This window comes from Cervus elaphus, chromosome 21 (genome assembly GCF_910594005.1).
Source record: "Cervus elaphus chromosome 21, mCerEla1.1, whole genome shotgun sequence".
Lineage (NCBI taxonomy): Eukaryota > Metazoa > Chordata > Mammalia > Artiodactyla > Cervidae > Cervus > Cervus elaphus.
This window is the reverse complement of record NC_057835.1, coordinates 62,886,975-62,907,578: the sequence shown is the minus strand read 5'-3', so window position 1 is coordinate 62,907,578 and position 20,604 is coordinate 62,886,975. Positions and strand designations below refer to the sequence as shown.

Here is a 20,604-nt window from a genome sequence, read left to right as displayed (position 1 = left end):
TGTGGTGAATTTCTGCAAGGACATAGGCCCACCCCTATCACGTAAATATTATTGCCTCCAGTTTACAGGTGAAGAAGCTGAAATTCACAGGCCTGTGGTCACACAGCTCCTCAGCAGCGGAGCCAGGATTGAAAACCAGATATGTCTATTCCCTTGTGCCAGACAGCTCTGTGATCTCTAGCTCTTCACCTTCCCTAATATAAAAGTACCGAATTAAAAAATAAAAAAGTTTTTGATTTTTAATGCATAGAGAAGATTTGTTTTCTCCTCATAATTTCTTCAAGGGAAGAAGATAAATGTTTCAATGAAACTATGTGGGGAAAGTATTTGAAACTAATTGCACAATAGGAATCAAAACCAAAAACTGAATTAAAAAGTTGTCTAAAAAAAAAATTCTCTAACGTTTCTAAACTATGTTCTGAACCAAAATAATACCAGCTACCTTCCCAAGCTAATGAAATATGCACGGCTCAGGAGAGCGGCTTGCTATCTTTTTTTCTCCCAAAGGATATGATTTCTCCTGTCCCTTCCTCTGCCCTGTAACCTTGTTTGGTTTTCATTTTTATCTACTGTGGTTCCAACTATCCGATGTTTATCACATGCCTCATAGACGCCCGAACTAGATTATAAACTCTCTCCTGCAAGGAGTGATTCACGCCGGTAGACAATCCTAAGAAAATGAGCACAATGACGAGTGCATAGTAAACGCTCTAAAGACATTTATGGAATTAACTCGAAGTGGACTGAAAGGAAAAGGTGAATCAGAGGCTGAAGGGAACTCTTAAGGATATTACTCAGAAAACCGGGCTGTCCGAAGAAAATCCTGAGTGGAGAAGCCTGGAGGCAAAGTCCGAGCCGCAGAAACTTGAACAAAACCGGGATAACCTTAAGGATGGCAGCGATGAAATGCATAGGTGGCGGACGGGACTCGGGCGGAACTCCAGAAGCAGAAACCCCACCCACCCCGGAAGAGCTCCGCCCGCTCAGACTCCCGCTCCCGGGGAGCCTCCCAGCCCGGCTCCTCTTCCGAGGGCTCGGCCTTGGCGGCTGCGCAGTGGCGCGCGCGTAGGCGGAGCGGCGCACGTAGGCGGGGCGGTGCGCGCCGCGGTCAGCTGACCGTCCTGGCTGGCACGTGACTTGCTCCGTAGGCGCCGGGGTCGAGGAAGCCGTGAGGCCGGAGCTTAGGTCGGGGAGGGGATGGAGCGCTGAGCCGTTAACGCCTGTCAGGCTGTCCGCCTCTCTGCCTGTTACTGCCGTCACGTCCTCGTTTGACACTTCCCTGGGTCAGTGAGCGATGGCTACCCCGCCTCGGGAACCCCGGCCGGGCTGAAGCTCGCGCTGCGGTCGCCGCTTGGGAGGGATGGGGGCGGGCGTGGGGGCCGAGGCTGTGGCGTTGGAGCCGCCGGTTGGGCGGCCGTGTCTGGTTTCTCGGCGCGAGTTTGTCGCCGCCGTGGGCCTGGGTTCTGTCTCTAAGGGGAAGGGAAGGAGGGGAAAAGAGAAAGGGCCCTAGGGGCTGTTCTGTGGCAGAGGCAGACATAAACACTGCGGGTCTGAGGCGTTTCTCCTTGGGTTGGGGTAAGGGTCACAGCGAATCCTCGCTCAGGGGGACGAAAGGTAACAGAGTGGCCCAGACGAGGATCCGGGGTGGTGTGTGTGAGGTCACAGCGAGCGGTACAGCTTCCCCTGGGCGTACGTGCTTGCGAGTAGGTGATGGTAATTTAGAGGGTCTAGGAGACCCTCAGCGAGGACGCAGGGTCCCTGTGACAGGGGAAAGAACGGGATTCCAGAGAACTCAGAGCGTTTTTTGTTTGTTTTTTTTTTTTAATTAGAATGGGGGAAGAGTAGGCAAGAAACCCTGAAAAGAAACTGGAGGAGTCACACAGGCAAATTGAATCACCTGAGAAACAGAGGAGCAAAGGGGGAGAAAAGATTAGATTGTGTTTGCACTCCTCACTGAGTGTCATTGTAGCTACCCCCTCCCCCGCCCCCCCCCCATTAGCCCCGAAGTACAGAGGAGATGTTGGATCATTTGGGGGTTGGGGAGACTCTTTTGTGAAGATCTGTTTTGGTCTTCCAAACTTATACTTTGATACTGTCATCTACTCCCGAATACCTTTTATTGAACAACAGTCACAGGAATTACATTAAAAAAAAAAATTACTGTGTTTTTAATTGCGCTGGGTCTTCCTTGCTATGAGCCAGCTTTCTCTAGTTGCCGCGGGCCAGGGGGGCGGGGGGGAGTCTCTAGCTGTGGTGTGCGGGTTTCTCAAGTTGTGTGCTTTTTTTGTGAAGCACAGAGTCTGTAGCGCGCTGGCTCAGTAGTCGTGTTTTAGTTGTCCTGAGGCATGTGGGATCTTCTCTGGCCAGGGATCGAACCCATGTCCCCTGCATTGCGAGGCGGATTCTTCACCACTGGGCCGCCCCGGAAGCCCCTTGCATGTTTGTTTGCTTCTTACAGGTCTTTGAGAGGAAGTAGATGAAAATGCCATTCATTGTATAGACCGGGACCTATCTAGATAGACTCTTGGACCTAGAAACAGATCAGATGATGTGTTTTAAGTCTAGCATAACTTATACTGTCTTCTGACTGCCAATTACCTGCCCAGTACTTAACCACAGTCTCTCTAGAGAGAAGGGTGAGTTTCTCCTAGTGCATTCTTACCTTTGATTCAGCACTTTCGGTGAAACTTGAGTAGGACAGCTTCAAAGGGATTCTGCAGAGGTGGTCCGTGCTTTAAAAACCAGTTTTTAGTTAGCTTGGGTGAAGCTGTTCAGTTTACAGTTCAGCTGGAGGAGATAATAAGCAGCAGGGTGGGCAAAAAGTGCTCAGCTTGTCAATCACGGTTCTCTGGCAACTAGCACGTCTCAAATTGTGCTGAAGAGGGAACCTCGGGATTGTGTCTCAAAACTCCCGGATCTTTTTCTCTTTTGGTGTATCTTGCAGGGACTAGATAAAATCTAAAGAAACAGTACTCGGGGTCTGACTAAAGTAAATGCTGAAAGCTAGATGGTTTGGGTAATACTGCTTTTAGAACTGGGCAGTAAATGATCGCTTTTATTTTTTGATATGTCTGTCTTTGGAGCCATATTTACATTAGTTCTATCTAAAAAGAAACATTTGGGCTTCAAAAGTGTGATTCTTTGATTATTTACACACTTTCGAAATAATTGCATTGGCAGAAGAACAAAGCTGGAATGCCAAAATAAACCTTTGCCAAAGGGTCTCCTTGTGGTCCCCCAGTCCCTAAGTGATCAGTCGTCTTTTAAGCTTGAGTCTGCTCAGGGGGATCTGCAGTTTGCACCGAGTGAGTGTGTGTGCTCAGTACTTCAGTCATGTCTGACTCTGTGACCCCATGGAAATACATACCTCTTAGTTGAATTTTGTTCTGGTACGTGTTCTCATCTGCCAGAGTAAACCTTTTGCACTCTTCGGATATGCAACTTTATACCTTTTTATTTACAATCTAATTCATGTTCAGCTCACATTTCACTGATATTTTAAAGACGTAGTAGAAACCATTAGCATGGTACTCTTGAAAAGACAGCTCAAGCGGTGAAACTGGGCAATCTAAATTTTCCTTTCGACATGAGTGATCCTTGGAACTAGAAAATTCAAACTGTATTCTTGATAATGAAGCAAAGATCTGGCATATCTGCTGTATATTTATTGATTTCCAAGAGGAGTCCTTAGGGCAGTGGAGCAGAGGTGCTTTGGTTCCATCATAGACCAGAAGATGCAACCTTAGCTGTGTATTTGAAAATAAAATGCTAGACAGATGTAAAAATGGTGTTGTATAGAAAGAGGTTGATGTATCTTTTAAGATACTTTATGCAAACTATCCATGGATAGGAAGTTATTTGTAAATAAAGGTGGTTAACAGGTGGATTGACTTAACTATGACAGTTGTTTTTGTCGTTGTTGTTAATGAGCTAGCCTATAGTTCAGTGTTTCTCCGTGGGTGCTGTTGGCATTTTGGACAGAACTGTCTCTTGTTTGGCCATCAGCCGCTAAATGGTGGTAGTGACCCCCATGTTGGGACAACCTAAAATGATCTCAGACATTTCCAAACTCCTCCTGGAGGAGAGAGGTACCATTTGGTTGTACAACACCCTGTGCAATGGCATCCTTTGTCTGTTGAACATATACCTGAGTGCTTCTTATTGACAGGCCCTCTGCTATATGTTGGGGATATAGAGTTTAAGAGTTTTAATAAACTTGCTTGTAAAATGTATGTAGTCACTAGCTCTGTGACCTTGGGCAAGACATTTCATTAATTGCCCTCTCATCTGCAAATAGGGGTGGTGATACCATCTTCCTCGAAGGAATCAAGTACAAAATTGCTTAACATGTTGAGTGCTGATCACATAGCGCATATTCAGTAAGTGGTTGTCATTACCAGGAAACAGGATCTCAAGCTTACTTGAGTGACGAATTGGGGAGAGCAGACTTGTTTCAAGTCTTTGGCTTGTTGAATTTCAGGCTAGAATACATCCTCTTAGAGATATTAACACCTTCTGGTGAAAAATGTGGTGTTGTGATTCAGTCACTATTATCAGATAGCAACCTGAAAGAGAAGGGAAGTAACATTTTGGGAGACAATGAGTGTAGAGTCAGGGAGTTCCCTGGCATGGAAGGAATTGTTTGCTCCCTGGGAAAGTGTTGAGTTGCCTGTGGCAGAGAGGAAATGTCTGGGGGCTCGGAAGGTTCTGGTGATTCCTTTCAGTAATGGTACAGTGCCCTCTTTGCCTGTCTATGGATTCAACTTGCTTTAGCAGAAATTGCGAGAGGTTTTGTTTTTTTTTTTGTTTTAAACATTGTGTTATATGTTGTTATCTTTCTGGCTTGTTTCTGTTTTTATGATGGCATCTATGCCTAAGTAAGGCTTGGCTTTTGCAAATGTATTTCTGGCCATATACAAAGATGTAAAAAAGATGGCTGTTTATAAAATACATCCACTAAAGTTCTTTCACATTTCAGGATATTTATGGCATGAAGTTCAGGTAATCCTTAATGTGATTATAGGCCATCTATAAATGCTGTTTCAGTTGAAGACAAAACAACACAAAAGTTAAGAATGATTTAAAGAAGGTGTGTGTCCTAACAATTTTAAACTTACATGTAAATCACTAAAGTCTCCCTTGGGAGGTAAAATTCCTTGTTGTTATTGGAAGCTTTTATTTAAACAAGTTTTATTGTGAGCAAGCCCCTCCAACAATCCCAGTTAAGATGTTTCCTTGTTGAAGGATAGAATTTAGCATTCAGAATCATTCATTCATTCAGAAGTTACCATTCAGGTAATTCTTACCTTTTATTTGTGTGGTATTAAAATTTCAGGGGAAGAATGTAGCAACCTTTGAAGATGGATGGATTGTGGCTCTTTTGCACTGTGATCAGTTCTGTTCGAAGTTGATGTGTCACAGTTGGAAGGCTGTGTGATATTTCATGATATCTGAGGTATTCCTCCTTGTGCAGGTTGAAATAAGCCACTTTAGTGAAAGCTTGGTATTTTCAAGGACTGAAAAAGGATGTTTTTTGCATGTAGACCAGCACCAGTCTTTCTTGTGAAATTTAAATTTACTGTGAAAGGTGGTTGCATTTCAGAGACTGAGGCGTTGGTTTCTTGAAAGCAGTTAAATATTGGAGCACTTACTGGGATGCTCTATTTTTTTTGTGGTTGCCCCTGTCTTGGGTCAGGCTCTTACCTTCAGCCACAAAAAAAGTGCTAGTATCTGTTTGGGTTTATTATCCTCACCTCTTTTTTTTTTTTTTTTTTTTTAATTTTTTTTTTTTATCCTCACCTCTTGTGTTACCGTGATAGTTGTTATTTACTCATCTTTTGGGGTAGGGGTACACTGCAAGGCATGTGGGATTTTAGTGCTCTTGAATCCATGACCCCTGCAGTGGAAGCACAGGCTTAACCACTGGACTGTCAGGCAAGTCCCTACTTGACTCTTTTTATTTCGCATCCTGATCACTTGTGGTCGGAAAATAATCCGCTGCCTTTAAATTCTTAGAGGCGGATGGTACAGTGATGGAGTAAACAGGCTCCAAGCCGTGAGCCCGGGCTTCTCTTCTCTTCTCTCCTTTCCTTCCTTCCGTTTTGGAAAAGACTTGTTACTGTTGAAAAAAAGCGTACTTATTGCAGTCAGACGAGATCGACGTGTTTAAGAAATTTGACTAGTGTTTCTCTTGTGCTTCCAGTGCATTCTGCTTGATTTTTTTATCTTATCGTGTGCCTTGTTTTCTTTCTACTCTTGGAGGAGGGCATGGCAACCCACTCTAGTATTCATGCCTGGAGAATCCATGGCCCGAGGAGTCTGGCAGGCCACAGTCCCCGGGGTCACAAGGAGTTGGACACCACTGAAGCAGCTTAACACGTACAGCCTCCCATTACCTGGAGCAATTTTTTTTTTTTTTAATTAAAAAAAAAAAAAAAGTTGTGGCACCCTAGCTCCCCAGTCAGGGATCGAACCCCTATCCCTGCCACTGGACCTCCAGGGGAAGTCCCTAGAGCAGTTTTTTCAGCCTTGGAAAAAATTTTCAAGAAGTTTTGGGAGTGAATCAGGACTCTACACTGTGGTCACAAAACCACCTATTTATATATATGGCATTAAAATCCTCTATGTTCTCTCCTTCACAAATGAAATAAAATTGTGTTTCTTGAGCAAAACAATATAGTTTACCCAGATTTTGTTTTGTTCTGTACTTGATTTCATATATCATTTTGCTTTTCACTTATTTTTTAAGTTCATAAGCCACCATAGAATGCATCGAAAAGTGGGTTGATACATTTAAAGTTTCTGCATTCCATAGAACAAAAATCATTCCTGCATTATAGAACTGACAGCACTGTGTGATTCTTGATAGTGATGATATGACGTGTAGCCATCTTATTAAGGAATGGTTGCCATTTCATGTAACATTTACTGTATAATTCACTAAATAATCATGGAAATGCTTGTTTTACTACAGTGGTTCTAAAACCTGATTGATCATCTGATTTACTTGAAGGGCTTAACAAGAAAATTAAAAAAAGAGTCCTAGGTCTTACCCAGTATAGATTCATGGAGTATAGGAGCAAAAAAGGATCCTGGATGTGGGAATCCAAACCTCTCATTTTGCAAAGGAAGACATTTACGCAGACGATGACATGCAAAACTGGGATTAGATTCCAAGTCTTCATATTCTCAGTGCAGTGCCCTGGTGTTTACATTGCGTTTCCTGAAGCTGGCCTTTGGATTCTTTGTGGCTGCAGTTCCCAGTGAGACAAAAAGACCTGATCTCATGCTTCAGGCACAGGTACAGTCCAGCAGAGAATGACTAGAGAGCTTTAAACTAGACAGTTGGCAGAACTCATGGTGCTGAAGGGCTTTATGAATACCTTATGAATACCTGGGGCATCCCGAGGAATCCCAGGAAGGTCAGATCTTAACTGGTAGGGCTAAGTTAGCACCAGAGTAAAGATTTCGACCTAACCTAACAAAGTATTGGGCTGGCCAAAATTTTCTTTTGGGTTTTTCCTTGAGGTTTTACAAGAAAACCCAAAAGAATTTTTTGGCCAACCCAATGTAACACCAGCCTTGAATGAAACATGCTAAAAGCTTAAATAACTTAATTGACTGTCAGAACAAAGCGCAACATACTTTTATTAATATTTATTTTTTTGGTCGTACCAAGTGTCTTGCAGATATCTTAGTTCCCTGATTAGGGATTGAACCTGGGCCCTCACCATTGAAAATGGAGTCCCAACCACTGGACCACCTGGGAATCCCCTGTTTTTTTAGGGGGGGGGACCTTTTTTAAAGCATAACATTCTTTTATATATTTTTTTAATTAGGTTTTATTGGAGTAGAGTTGCTTTACAGTTGTGTTAGCTTCTGCTGTATAGCAAAGTGAATCTTCTCTATGTTTACATACATTAAAACACAACATTCTTAAAAGAAAAGAAAATCCAGTGATCAACAATTTAATATTGTGAATTACAGATATGCCCAGGGATTTAATAGAAAACATGAACATAATGAAGAAAGAAGTTTTAAAAGACGGAACTTCTAAGGCTGAAAAATACACCGAGAGTGAAAAATTCACTTTTTGAGACAAATAGCAGATAACTGTGAAGAAAAGGTCAACCAACGAGAAGATGTAGCAAGGAAGTTTATAAACTGAAGTGTAGAGAGAAAAACAGTTGGAAAAAAAAAGAAAAAGGAAGCTCAGTGATGTGTGGGACAATGTCAGGTGGTTTAATATACATGCCATTTCTGTCTCAGAAAAGGGAAAGAGAAGCAGGAAAAATTTTTGAAGAAAATGAATTTTGTCCTGAATTGTTGAAAACTCTAAACAAAGTTTCAGGAATTTCTCTGAACTACAAGCAGGATAAATCCTTGTGACCCTGGGGTAAGCGAATCATATAAAAGAAAAAGTTGATAAACTGGACATCAGAATTGAAAACTTCTAAGAGCACCATTAAGGAAAGGCAAGGCACAGAATATATGTTTTATACACACACATCTCTCAAAGAAATTACACCAGGATCATATGAAAAACTAGCTCAGTAAGGTCAATGGAATTAAAAAAAAAATGGACACAATATTTGAATAGAAACTTCACAAAGAAGAGATACAACTGACTGATAAGGTGAAAAGATCCTGAACTGTAACCATCACGGAAATGAGAGCTACAACCCACTGGAATAGCTCAAACTAAAAAGGCTTACAGCACTAAGTGTTGGTGGGCGTGTGAAACAGCTGGACCTGTGTATCTTGCTAATGAAATGCAAAATACTTCATCTACTTTGGAAAAGTTTGGTGACTTCTTATAAAGTTAAATATAGATTAATCATTTGACTCAGAAATTCTACTTCCAGATGTTTATCTAAGAGAAGTGAATATGTATTTTCACAAAAGCTTTGAAAAGGAATGTTCTTTGTTGTTAGTGGCCCCAAACCAGTTACAATCCAAATGTCTTATCAACAGGTGAATGGAACCACAAACCATAGTACATTCATGTAACGGAACACTTAAGAAGTAAAACAGAATGAATCGCTACACAGGACATGGACAAGTATCAGAGCCATGCTGAGCAAAGGAAGCCAGATACAAAAGAGAATGCAGTGTGGACTTCCGTTTACACTGGAATTCTAGATCAGGCCCAATGAGCCTAGAGTGCGACAAAAAAACAGATTAGCATCTGCCCAAGGTCAACAGTGGGATTGGGATTGACTGACCCTACATGTGAGGGAAGGGTTTGGGAAGACAGAAATGTTTTTAACCTTGGTTTTGGTGGTGGTTACACAAGTGTATGTGTTTGTCAAAAACTCATCTAATGTGCTCTTGTGGGTACATTTTATTGTATATAAGTGATATTTCAGTGAAATTGATTTTTCTTTTAATGTAAAGGAAGTAAAGGGGACCAAATCAATTTATAAACAAGGTACTTTATTACTTGTTTCATCTTCACTGTTATGTATTCATTCAGGAATATTCAACACACAGTTTTTGAGGTTCTGCATACCAGCTTCTGTGCCAGGACTGAGAATACACTTGTGAACAAAAACTATTATGCTTTCCACCTCCTCTAATGTGCAGTTTATCTGGCAGAAAGATACCAATAAAAAGTGTCTCTCAAGGAAATATTGAAAAGGTGCTATGAGAGCATATAACACATTCATGCTTAGCATATAAGCATGTGATATATGACACTCATGTGATACATGACATGATAATGCACTATAATATATATATCATAATTTATGAGGCACTTTCTGTGCCTTGGTTTCTTCTTGTATAACTACTGTCCATCCAGTATGCTAAATGAGTTAATCCATATAAACTGTTTTAACTGGTGCTGGTAGGTAGGAAGTGTGCAAGAAGTATTGGCTGCTATCTGATGACATTTGACAATTATGGTTGTCCAGTATTGCAGGCTACTAGTGTGCTAAGGGAACACTGAAGTAGGACCAGGTTTGGGGGAAGAGATTAGGAGTTTGACTAGAAATGTGTTTTTGTTTTTTGAGATATTCAGGTGGAAATATCTTGTAGCTGAGACTTGTTGCGTACAGCTCTGGATGCACAGAGGAGCCTAGGCTGGAGCTAACAGTTTGGGAGTGTTCAGCATCTAAACTGTAATCTAAAAAAGACCACCCAGAGAGCAACCGAATGCACACATATAACAGGGGGCCTTAAACCTTGATCTGAGTTTTGAGGAATGCCTTTTAAATCATTTTCTCTTTTGTTTAACATGTGATTTGCCTATGTTAATGCCTGACTTCCAAAATACAAGAAGAAACAAAGGGAAATAATTAGGCATAAAAACCAGTGAGTTGAAGCAGTCAACAGAGGTAGAAGTGTCCAGACTTTTTGGGCAGGTTTGACTGTTTCTGTGCAGCTCAGAGAGGAAGGGATATGTGTTTTGTAACATGGATTTCTTTTTTTTTACCATCCCTTTCTCCCTGACACACACACAAATTGGTTCATCTGCAGAGATTAGTTTGTTGGAACTGAGCTTAAATTGTACTTAAATTTCAAAGAGAAAATTTTTTATGTGACTTGTCTAAGTGACCGGATAACAGTGAGCATTGTTTAAAAAATAATTTGTTTAAAAACAGGGATTTTGCAGAAGACTTACTGATGCTTTTCTTATGAGCAGTTCTTACATTTATCCTTAGATACTTCAGTAGCTTGTCTTTCCCATCAGGTTCCTCTTGTATAGTTAGTTTGCTTTGACCAGAGGATAGAAGAAATGAGGCCATTGCTTTGCCTAAAGTACCTAGAGGTTCTTTCTCAATCCCTCTTTTTTGTATTTCTGTATTCACACTTAAAATAATGAAAGACAAAGGCTTAGTTACTTGCAGCTTTACCAATCTTTAATGTCTATGTTACTCTAGGGTTTTCTGAAAGACCCTTAAGTTAAAAAAAAAGTTTAAAAACATTTTAATATTTCTATGGCTCTTATTTTTTTTCCCTCCAATCAGAATTTTTGATTGGTTCAGAGTCATTGGTATATTTCATTTTATCATAAAACAAGCATTTATAAAGTCCCTGATGTTGACAGGAATTGTATATGCTGGGCTTTCAGGGCGTTAGAAAAGAAGGTATGATTTTGGTCCTTCAGGATTTCCCAGTCAGGTGGAGAGGAAAAAATGTTATGAAAAAAATGAAGCAGAATAGTGTGATAACTGCATTATAGTGGCATTGATAACATAGTAAGTAAACAAGATAATTCCTACTTGGGATACTGGGAACAGCCTTTGAAGGCCAGAGGGGACTCTAGTTCTGTTTAGAAATAACATGACATTATTTCTTTCAACCCTAATGAAAACTCAGTAAGTTGGGCAGGTCTTTTTTTATAAATGAGAAAATGTGATCCTCTTTCTTATTTCTTGAAATCTTTTGAAAACCTGTTGGCTGAAAAAGAGTTTCTAGAACTCTTAAGTGGTATGATAGTGACATCTACTGTAATAGCTCATATTGTTACAGTCTTTGAAGAAACTGCAGTTTAGATAATTTAACAGTGTCATAAAGAGGACGTTAAAAATGGATTCTATCACCTGCCGTTTTTCGAGGAGAGGAGGTGTAAAAATGTGTCATCAAAGACTGGTTTTCTGGCCAGGCTGAGTGCTTTGTCTGGGCCTGCCATCACTATAAAAGCTCTGTTTAGTTTGTTGGCCATTTGAGAGAGTATAGTTCTTAGTGCAGCTTTTTTTTTTTCTCCAGTAATGTTGGAAAAATCATCTTAGAGTAGGATTCTTGAGAGATTGATTTAGTACCAGCATTTATATTTTTACCAGTCTCATCTGTCTGAAAATGTTTTTTAATCTGTAAATGGAAAGGATCATATGTATCTTACAGAGGTGTTAGGAAGATTGAGATGACAATGTATAAGACATTTAGAGCAGTACCTAGTATATGGTAGATGCTCTTAAAATGGAAGTTAGGAAAGAAACAAGTATATAGAATGACATCTATGATCACCTTCAATTGTGAAATGACTAGGCAGGGTTAATTACAGTGGGCTTCTAAAATTAGGAAAGTCCATTGTAATTAACTATCATGCTTTACATTTTAAAGGAAGTTTAAATTTGCAGAGTTCTTTCACATTCGTTATTTGATCTATTATCAGGACAACTTTGTAAGACAGTTAATCTTCTATCTAAGACTCCAAATTTCAGGAAAGGTTTAAAAACAAGCTGTGGTAGTAGAAAGTTTATGTTGGTTATAATGAAAGCATATTAAAGTAGAAATAATGATACTGTTATATTGAGTTCTTTTATATTTTGTGTTTTCGTGCTTTACCTACTTACATTCCCAAGAGATTTGGCTTTGGGCTTTGTTTTTCTGTGTGTGTGTGTGTGTGTGTGTGTGTGTGTGTGTGAGTGTGAGAGAGAGAGAGAGAGAGAGAGAGAGGAAGGAAGGAGGGTAAAGGGGAGAAGGAAAGAGAATGGGGAAGAGGGTTGTGTGTTTAATGGAACTCTGGAAAGTGAGAGCCACAGCCTCCTACTCAGATCCAATAGTGTTGTATGTTATGCACCCCTCCCAGGCATATTTTAAATAAAAGACTGATTTACAAGGCTGATTGGCAGTATTTTTGTATGTGTGCAAATTTGTCAGCAGTTGATGGCCATTAAGTATATGCTAGGGATTGAGATTAGTTTGACTAGGGATTAGAATTTGGCTGACCTTGCAGGATTTGCTAAACCAGATGTAGCTAATTTATTTGTTGGCTACTGTTGAAGTACATTGATTCAGTTCTTTTTCAAAGGTGAGAGTTATGTATGGTTTTTCACTTCCTATTTAGGTTTTTTATTTTAAAAATTTAAGATAAACCCATTAATTGGTGACTCTTCAACTTCTTTGGGGGATTGAAACTGTTGGTGGCTGACATTTTTGGTAGTCTCCCTTCTTGACTAGCTCCCATTTTAGGATGTTGGGTAATTTTTTCAAAATTGTGTGCTTCATGTGTTAGGTCTTTATCATCACTTTTTCCTAGTATCGTAAATTTCCCATTTTTATGGACTTATATCCAGGTAAATAAATTTGACTTTGTTTAGGACTGTATGCCACTGTTGAATCAATTTTGCAACAAGCTGTGCTTATCACTCTGAAATAATTTAGAAACAAGTGGTAGTAAATGTATTTTTAGTTTGTTTTGTTTTACATTTCAGAGTCTTAATTTTGGAGGAAATATCTGGTAAACAACATGACTGAGTTCTGGCTTATATCAGCTCCTGGGGAGAAAACATGTCAGCAAACATGGGAGAAATTGCATGCGGCAACTACAAAGAACAATAACCTTGCAGTTTCTTCAAAGTTCAACATTCCTGACTTAAAGGTAAACCTGTGCTGTGCAGAGTAGTTCACTGTGAAGGAAAGGACAGCTGTCTCTGCTTTCCTTTTGGTCGAAATGAGATACCCAGGTTCTTTCGAGAGAAAACTCTATGGATTGGCGTAATTTACAACTTACCTTTCTAATTTTCAGATTTTAGATAACAAGAAAATTGAGATTTTTTTGAAGAAAATTACTAAAACAAAGTAACATTTTCCCCTAAACTTTTGTGCTTTTCTAAAGTATAATTTAAATTTTAATGAGAAATCCTATGAAACTACTTGATGTGTTACTTTCACAAATAAGATTTTTAGAAGTGAGAAATCTTAGGAATATGTATTATTAAATATCACAGTGAATACATTTTTCTGTTATTCATGTAATACTGATACTGTAACTGTTTTGCCATTGCATCTCTTTATTATTCTTGGCAAATCTAGTTATTTAATGCAGTTTATCTATTTAACATTTATTAAACATCAGTAACCTAGCAGCCTCTAAGTGAAGCAGACTGCCAGTAATCAGTTGACTGAACTTTTGTAATGGATGGAAAAGATCATGATATTTATATTTTGCTGGTTAACCAAATGAGACAGTTATACACAGCACTCATTTAAGAAATACTTAAAGCCCCTTGACACACTCCTATAGACTGTGGACATTTCTTCTAAAACATGCTCATTTATACATACATGGTTTTGTGTACAAATTAAATTATAGGGAATTCTCTGGTGGTCCAGTGGTTAGGACTCGGCGCTTTCACTACAGGGGACGCAGATGATCCGGGGTCTGGGAAATAAGTTCCCGCATGCCCTGTGGCATGGCTAGTAATAATAAAGATTCCTTTAAAAAAAAAAAGACAAAAAAACCCAAATGGAACTAAAGACCCTCTGATGCACAGCTGTGGATCCGTGTTTAAAAGCCACTAAGGTAAACCACAGCTTCAAATGAACCCTCCCACTGGGCAGGACAAGTAGAGGCACAGGCCTGCTCTTGTGGAATCTTCACATCTAAATGGTTGACCTCATAAATTAGAGGATTATCTTGTACATATAAATAGCTTTGAAATGTCTTGCATTTTTTAACCACACTTGAATTTTGTGAAATAAAATATGGAGAACTTCAGATCTGCAGGCCTTTCAAATCATGATGCTATATTACCTTGTTTTTTTAAAAAAGGATGAAATCTAAGTAATAAAATATATTTCCCTTCTAGGTTGGCACACTTGATGTCCTGGTTGGTTTGTCAGATGAACTGGCTAAACTGGATGCATTTGTAGAAGGGTAATGTATTTATTTATATGCACAGGCTAGAGCAGGATGAGAGTGGCTATTATCAGGCTCCCTCGGATTGGGTTTATTATTATATATATACATACTCTGCTTATTGGAATGAATTTAGAGATCAGTCAACTTTAGTACCTTTTCATCCCCCTTCTGTTATCATAAACATCCTGTTCCCATTAGCAGTTATCCCCTACCCCCACTACCCACTAATCTGCATTCTGACAATATAGATTTGCTTTTTGTGGACATTTCATATAAATGGAGTTGGAAAATACATGGTCTCTTGTGACTGGCTTCTTTGCCTTATAGTGTTAGTCACTCAGTTGTGTCTGACTGTCTGCAACCCCATGGACTATAGCCTGCCAGGCTCCTCTGTCCATGGGATTTCCCAGACAAGAATACCAGAGCGGGTTGCCAGTCCCTTCTCCAGGGGATCTTCCGAATCCAGGGATCAAACCTTGAGCTCCTGCATGGCAGGCAGATTCTTTACCATCGAGCTTCCAGGGAAGCCCTTCTTTGCCTTAGTGTAATGTTTTCAAGGTTCATCCGTGTTGTAGCATGTATCAACATTTAATTTCTTTTTATTACCAAATAATACTACATGGTGCAGGTAGACTGTATTTTATTAATCCATTCATCAGTTGATGGACATTAAGGTTGTTTCCACATTTTGGCTCATATGAATAAATGCTGCTGTGAATATTTTGTGTATAAATATTTATATGTTCATGTGTTTCTTTTCTTTTGGGTATGTACCTAGGAGTGGAATTGCTGGGGCATACGGTAACTGTATTTTCAACATTTTGAGGACCTGTCTGATTGTTTTTCAGAGTTGGCTGCACTATTTTACAGTATCACCAGCAGTGTATGAAGGTTGTGATTTCTCCATATTCTTGATGAGACACTCGTTACTATCCATCTTTTTGATTATAGCAATCCTAATGGATATTAAAGAGTATTTCACTGTGTTTTTGATTTGCATCATGGGGTCACAGAGAGTCGGACACGACTGAGCGACTGAACTGAACTGAACTGAATGGCTAATAATGTGTTAAGCATCTTTCCATTTGTTTGTTGGCCATTTGTGTTTCTTCTTTGGAGAAATGTCTTGTTTGGATCCTTCACCTGTTTTTTAATTGACTTATTGTTCTTTTGATTATTGACTTGTAAGAGTTCTTTATATAGTCTGGATACAACTCTCTTATCAGATAGGACTTGTAGATATATTCTCCCATTCTCTGGTTTTTCTTCACTTTCTAGATGGTGTCTTTTGAGGCACAAGATACTTGATTTTGCTGTCCAATTTATAACTTTTTTGTGGCTTATGTTCTTGTCCTTGTATCTTAAGAAACCATTGCTTAATCCAAGGTCACAGTTTTGTGTCCATATTTTCTTCTAAGAGTTTTATAGTTTTAGCTGTTACATTTAGGTCTTTTTAATTCATTTTGAGTTACTTATTGTATATGGTGTGAGGTAGAAGTCCATCTTCATTCTTTTGACTGTGAATATCCAGTCATCCTAATGCCATTTGTTGAAAAGACTCTTCTCTCTTTGCAGTGAATTGTCCTGACACCCTTGCAAAAATCAGTTGAACATAAATGTAAGGGTTATTACCATTTCTGAATTCTCTTTTGTGTTCCATATTCCTGTCCTTATGCCAGTACCACATTGCCCTCTTTACTGTAGCTTTGTAGTTTAATTTTAAAGTCAGAAAGTGTGAGTTCTCCAAGTTTATTTTGTCTCTTCAAGATTGTTTTGGTTATTCTGGTTCCTTTCATTTCCATTTTAATTTCAGGAATACTCTGTCAAATTTCTGCAAAATGTCAGCTGGAATTTCAGTGGGAATTGTGTAGAATCTGTGGATAATTTCAGGAGTGTTGCCACCCTAACAAATTAAGTCTTTGGTCAGTGAACATGAGATGTTCTTCCATTTATTGGAAGATTTATTTGGTGATGCTTTTGTGTTCAAAATTCCGTTACATTAAAAGATTTTTCTAAACTACAGGTTTAGTTACTTAGGAAATTCAGTTCCTGTGTATTTTAGCTGAAGGTGAGTATGGGATCCTTAATAACTTTCTGTATCTTGATTAATTGACAGAATCAATCTACAATCCATTCGAGTCTTGACAGACAGAGCTTTTAATACTTAGGGCTTAGGTAAATAGGTATAGTAAAAAAAAAACAAACAAGAATTTTGGTGAATCTTAAGAAGTGTATATCTGATTGAAGCTTTAAAGGAACAGGCTTGAATGGAGGGGAACTTATTCTCCAAATCTGTGCAGAAGGCTCTTCCCTTCTGTGTTGTTAGACTGTTCTGAATTGATAGAACCTGAGATGCACTGGCTCTGCTAATTGAGGCTGAGGTGTTTCAGAGAGATCTTTCCACATAACAGTGTGTGCTAAGGAAATAAATAGACCTAAAGATGTACTGGGCTTCCCAGGTAGTGCTAGTGGTAAAGAACACATCTGCCAATGCAGGAGATGTAAGAGATGTGGGTTTGATCCCTGGGTGGGAAAGATCCCCTGGAGGAGGGTGTGGCAGCCCACTCCAGTATTCTTACCTGGAGAATCACCATGGACAAAGGAACCTGGCAGGCTGTGGTCAGTAGAGTCGCACAGAATTGGACACGACTGCGGTAACTTAGCATGTACACACACAAAGATGTACTCCCGAGGTGAAAGGTCAGTTCAGAACCAGTTTTACTGTTGAATTAGGCAAGAAATAATGAAAACCTCAAGTAAGAGGAAGCATTAAGCAATAAAAATGGAGAAGAGAGGATGAAAGCAAAAGTAACAATTTTGCTGTTAGGGCTAATAATTCCTTGCATACGTATAGAGCAAATGTGAAAGTAATTATTGATGATACTCTCAAAAAAACTGACCCATGGTAAGAATTGTCTCTTGGTTTCTTAATGTAAGTTTTTAATTAATAAAAGGGTTTGAGGAAACTTTCTGTGGTTGCCACCTTGAGGTGATTGTCCTTTCTGCTGTCCCACCTACCTCATTACAATGTTCAGTCATGACAAGGAAAGAGACATTGGGAAGGGAGGCTCCTGGAAATATAATTATCAACACTTATTTGGAACCTTATCACCTTGATAGCTTTCTAGATTTTTCTTTAAATCATCAGCAGGATGTCCTGAATATAGTATAACATTGGCGCACATTTTTTTAGGAAATTAAGTGTCACGCAGATGCAGTTCTTATGCACTGTTATGCAATCTTGTCCTTATCAGTCTCCCTGAAAGATTTGAGGAATTTAAAAAATCATATAGTTCTTAGACTTTGGTAGAATTGATAGATGCTAGCTTATAGTGTTACAGTTTTTTAAGTTTGAACATTGTGGTGGAGTAGATTATATAGTTCGTACTTTTTCAGTGATCTAACCATTAGAACTGTATTTTTTTCTTTTTAAAGGTGACCATAGTAGAGTCTGAAGTCAGGCAGGTTGATTCCTCCAGTTCCATTCTTCTTTCTCAAGATTACTTTGGCTATTCGAGGTTTTTTGTATTTCGATACAAATTGTGAAATTCTTTGGTCTAGTTCTGTGAAAAATACCGTTGGTAGCTTGATAGGGATTGCATTGAATCTATAGATTGCTTTGGGTAGAATAGCCATTTTGACAATATTGATTCTTCCAATCCATGAACACGGTATGTTTCTCCATCTGTTTGTGTCCTCTTTGATTTCTTTCATCAGTGTTTTATAGTTTTCTATGTATAGGTCTTTTGTTTCTTTAGGTAGATATACTCCTAAGTATTTTATTCTTTTTGTTGCAATGGTGAATGGTATTGTTTCCTTAATTTCTCTTTCTGTTTTTTCATTGTTAGTATATAGGAATGCAAGGGATTTCTGTGTGTTAATTTTATATCCTGCAACTTTACTATATTCATTGATTAGTTCTAGTAATTTTCTGGTAGAGTCTTTAGGGTTTTCTATGTAGAGGATCATGTCATCTGCAAACAGTGAGAGTTTCACTTCTTCTTTTCCTATCTGGATTCCTTTTACTTCTTTTTCTGCTCTGATTGCTGTGGCCAAAACTTCCAACACTATGTTGAACAGTAGTGGTGACAGTGGGCACCCTTGTCTTGTTCCTGATTTCAGGGGGAATGCTTTCAATTTTTCACCATTGAGGGTGATGCTTGCTGTGGGTTTGTCATATATGGCTTTTATAATGTTGAGGTATGTTCCTTCTATTCCTGCTTTTTGGAGAGTTTTAATCATAAATGAGTGTTGAATTTTGTCAAAGGCTTTCTCTGCATCTATTGAGATAATCATATGGTTTTTATCTTTCAATTTGTTAATGTGGTGTATTACGTTGATTGATTTGCGGATATTGAAGAATCCTTGCATTCCTGGGATAAAGCCCACTTGGTCGTGGTGTATGATTTTTTTAATATGTTGTTGGATTCTGTTTGCTAGAATTTTGTTAAGGATTTTTGCATCTATGTTCATCAGTGATATTGGCCTGTAGTTTTCTTTTTTTGTGGCATCTTTGTCTGGTTTTGGAATTAGGGTGATGGTGGCCTCATAGAATGAGTACAGTATGGTACTGGCACAAAGACAGAAATATAGATCAATGGAACAGAATAGAAAGCCCAGAGATAAATCCACGAACCTATGGACACCTTATCTTTGACAAAGGAGGCAAGGATATACAATGGAAAAAAGACAACCTCTTTAACAAGTGGTGCTGGGAAAACTGGTCAACCACTTGTAAAAGAATGAAACTAGAACACTTTCTAACACCATACACAAAAATAAACTCAAAATGGATTAAAGATCTAAATGTAAGACCAGAAACTATAAAACTCCTAGAGGAGAACATAGGCAAAACACTCTCTGACATAAATCACAGCAAGATCCTCTATGACCCACCTCCCAGAATATTGGAAATAAAAGCAAAACTAAACAAATGGGATCTAATGAAACTTAAAAGCTTTTGCACTACAAAGGAAACTATAAGTAAGGTGAAAAGACAGCCGTCAGATTGGGAGAAAATAATAGCAAATGAAGAAACAGACAAAGGATTAATCTCAAAAATATACAAGCAACTCCTGAAGCTCAATTCCAGAAAAATAAATGACCCAATCAAAAAATGGGCCAAAGAACTAAACAGACATTTCTCCAAAGAAGACATACAGATGGCTAACAAACACATGAAAAGGTGCTCAACATCACTCATTATTAGAGAAATGCAAATCAAAACCACAATGAGGTACCATTACACGCCAGTCAGGATGGCTGCTATCCAAAAGACTACAAGCAATAAATGCTGGAGAGGGTGTGGAGAAAAGGGAACCCTCTTACACTGTTGGTGGGAATGCAAACTAGTACAGCCACTATGGAAAACAGTGTGGAGATTCCTTAAAAAACTGGAAATAGAACTGCCATATGACCCAGCAATCCCACTTTTGGGCATACACACTGAGGAAACCAGATCTGAAAGAGACACGTGCACCCCAATGTTCATTGCAGCACTGTTTATAATAGCCAGGACATGGAAGCAACCTAGATGCCCATCAGCAGATGAATGGATAAGGAAGCTGTGGTACATATACACCATGGAATATTACTCAGCTGTCAAAAAGAATTCATTTGAATCAGTCCTAATGAGATGGATGAAACTGGAGCCCATTATACAGAGTGAAGTAAGCCAGAAAGATAAAGAACATTACAGCATACTAACACATATATATGGAATTTAGAAAGATGGTAATGATAACCCTATATGCAAAACAGAAAAAGAGACACAGAAATACAGAACAGACTTTTGAACTCTGTGGGAGAATGTGAGGGTGGGATGTTTCAAAAGAACAGCATGTATACTATCTATGGTGAAACAGATCACCAGCCCAGGTGGGATGCATGAGACAAGTGCTCGGGCCTGGTGCACTGGGAAGACCCAGAGGAGTCGGGTGAAGAGGGAGGTGGGAGGGGGGATCGGGATGGGGAATAAGTGTAAATCTATGGCTGATTCATATCAATGTATGACA

The 20,604-nt window shown here is 39.1% G+C and overlaps 1 protein-coding gene across 1 annotated transcript in view; it reads left to right on the top strand.

Moving 5' to 3' along the window:
* The first annotated feature begins 1,119 nt into the window (after positions 1-1,119).
* ATP6V1C1 (ATPase H+ transporting V1 subunit C1) overlaps positions 1,120-20,604 on the top strand; it is a 39,530-nt gene continuing 20,045 nt past the window's right edge. The window contains exons 1-3 of the mRNA XM_043879966.1: positions 1,120-1,283; positions 13,161-13,327; positions 14,538-14,605. Of these exons, the coding sequence (XP_043735901.1) occupies positions 13,196-13,327; positions 14,538-14,605 (200 nt within the window). The 5' untranslated portion in view covers positions 1,120-1,283; positions 13,161-13,195. The remainder of the gene's footprint in view (positions 1,284-13,160; positions 13,328-14,537; positions 14,606-20,604) is intronic.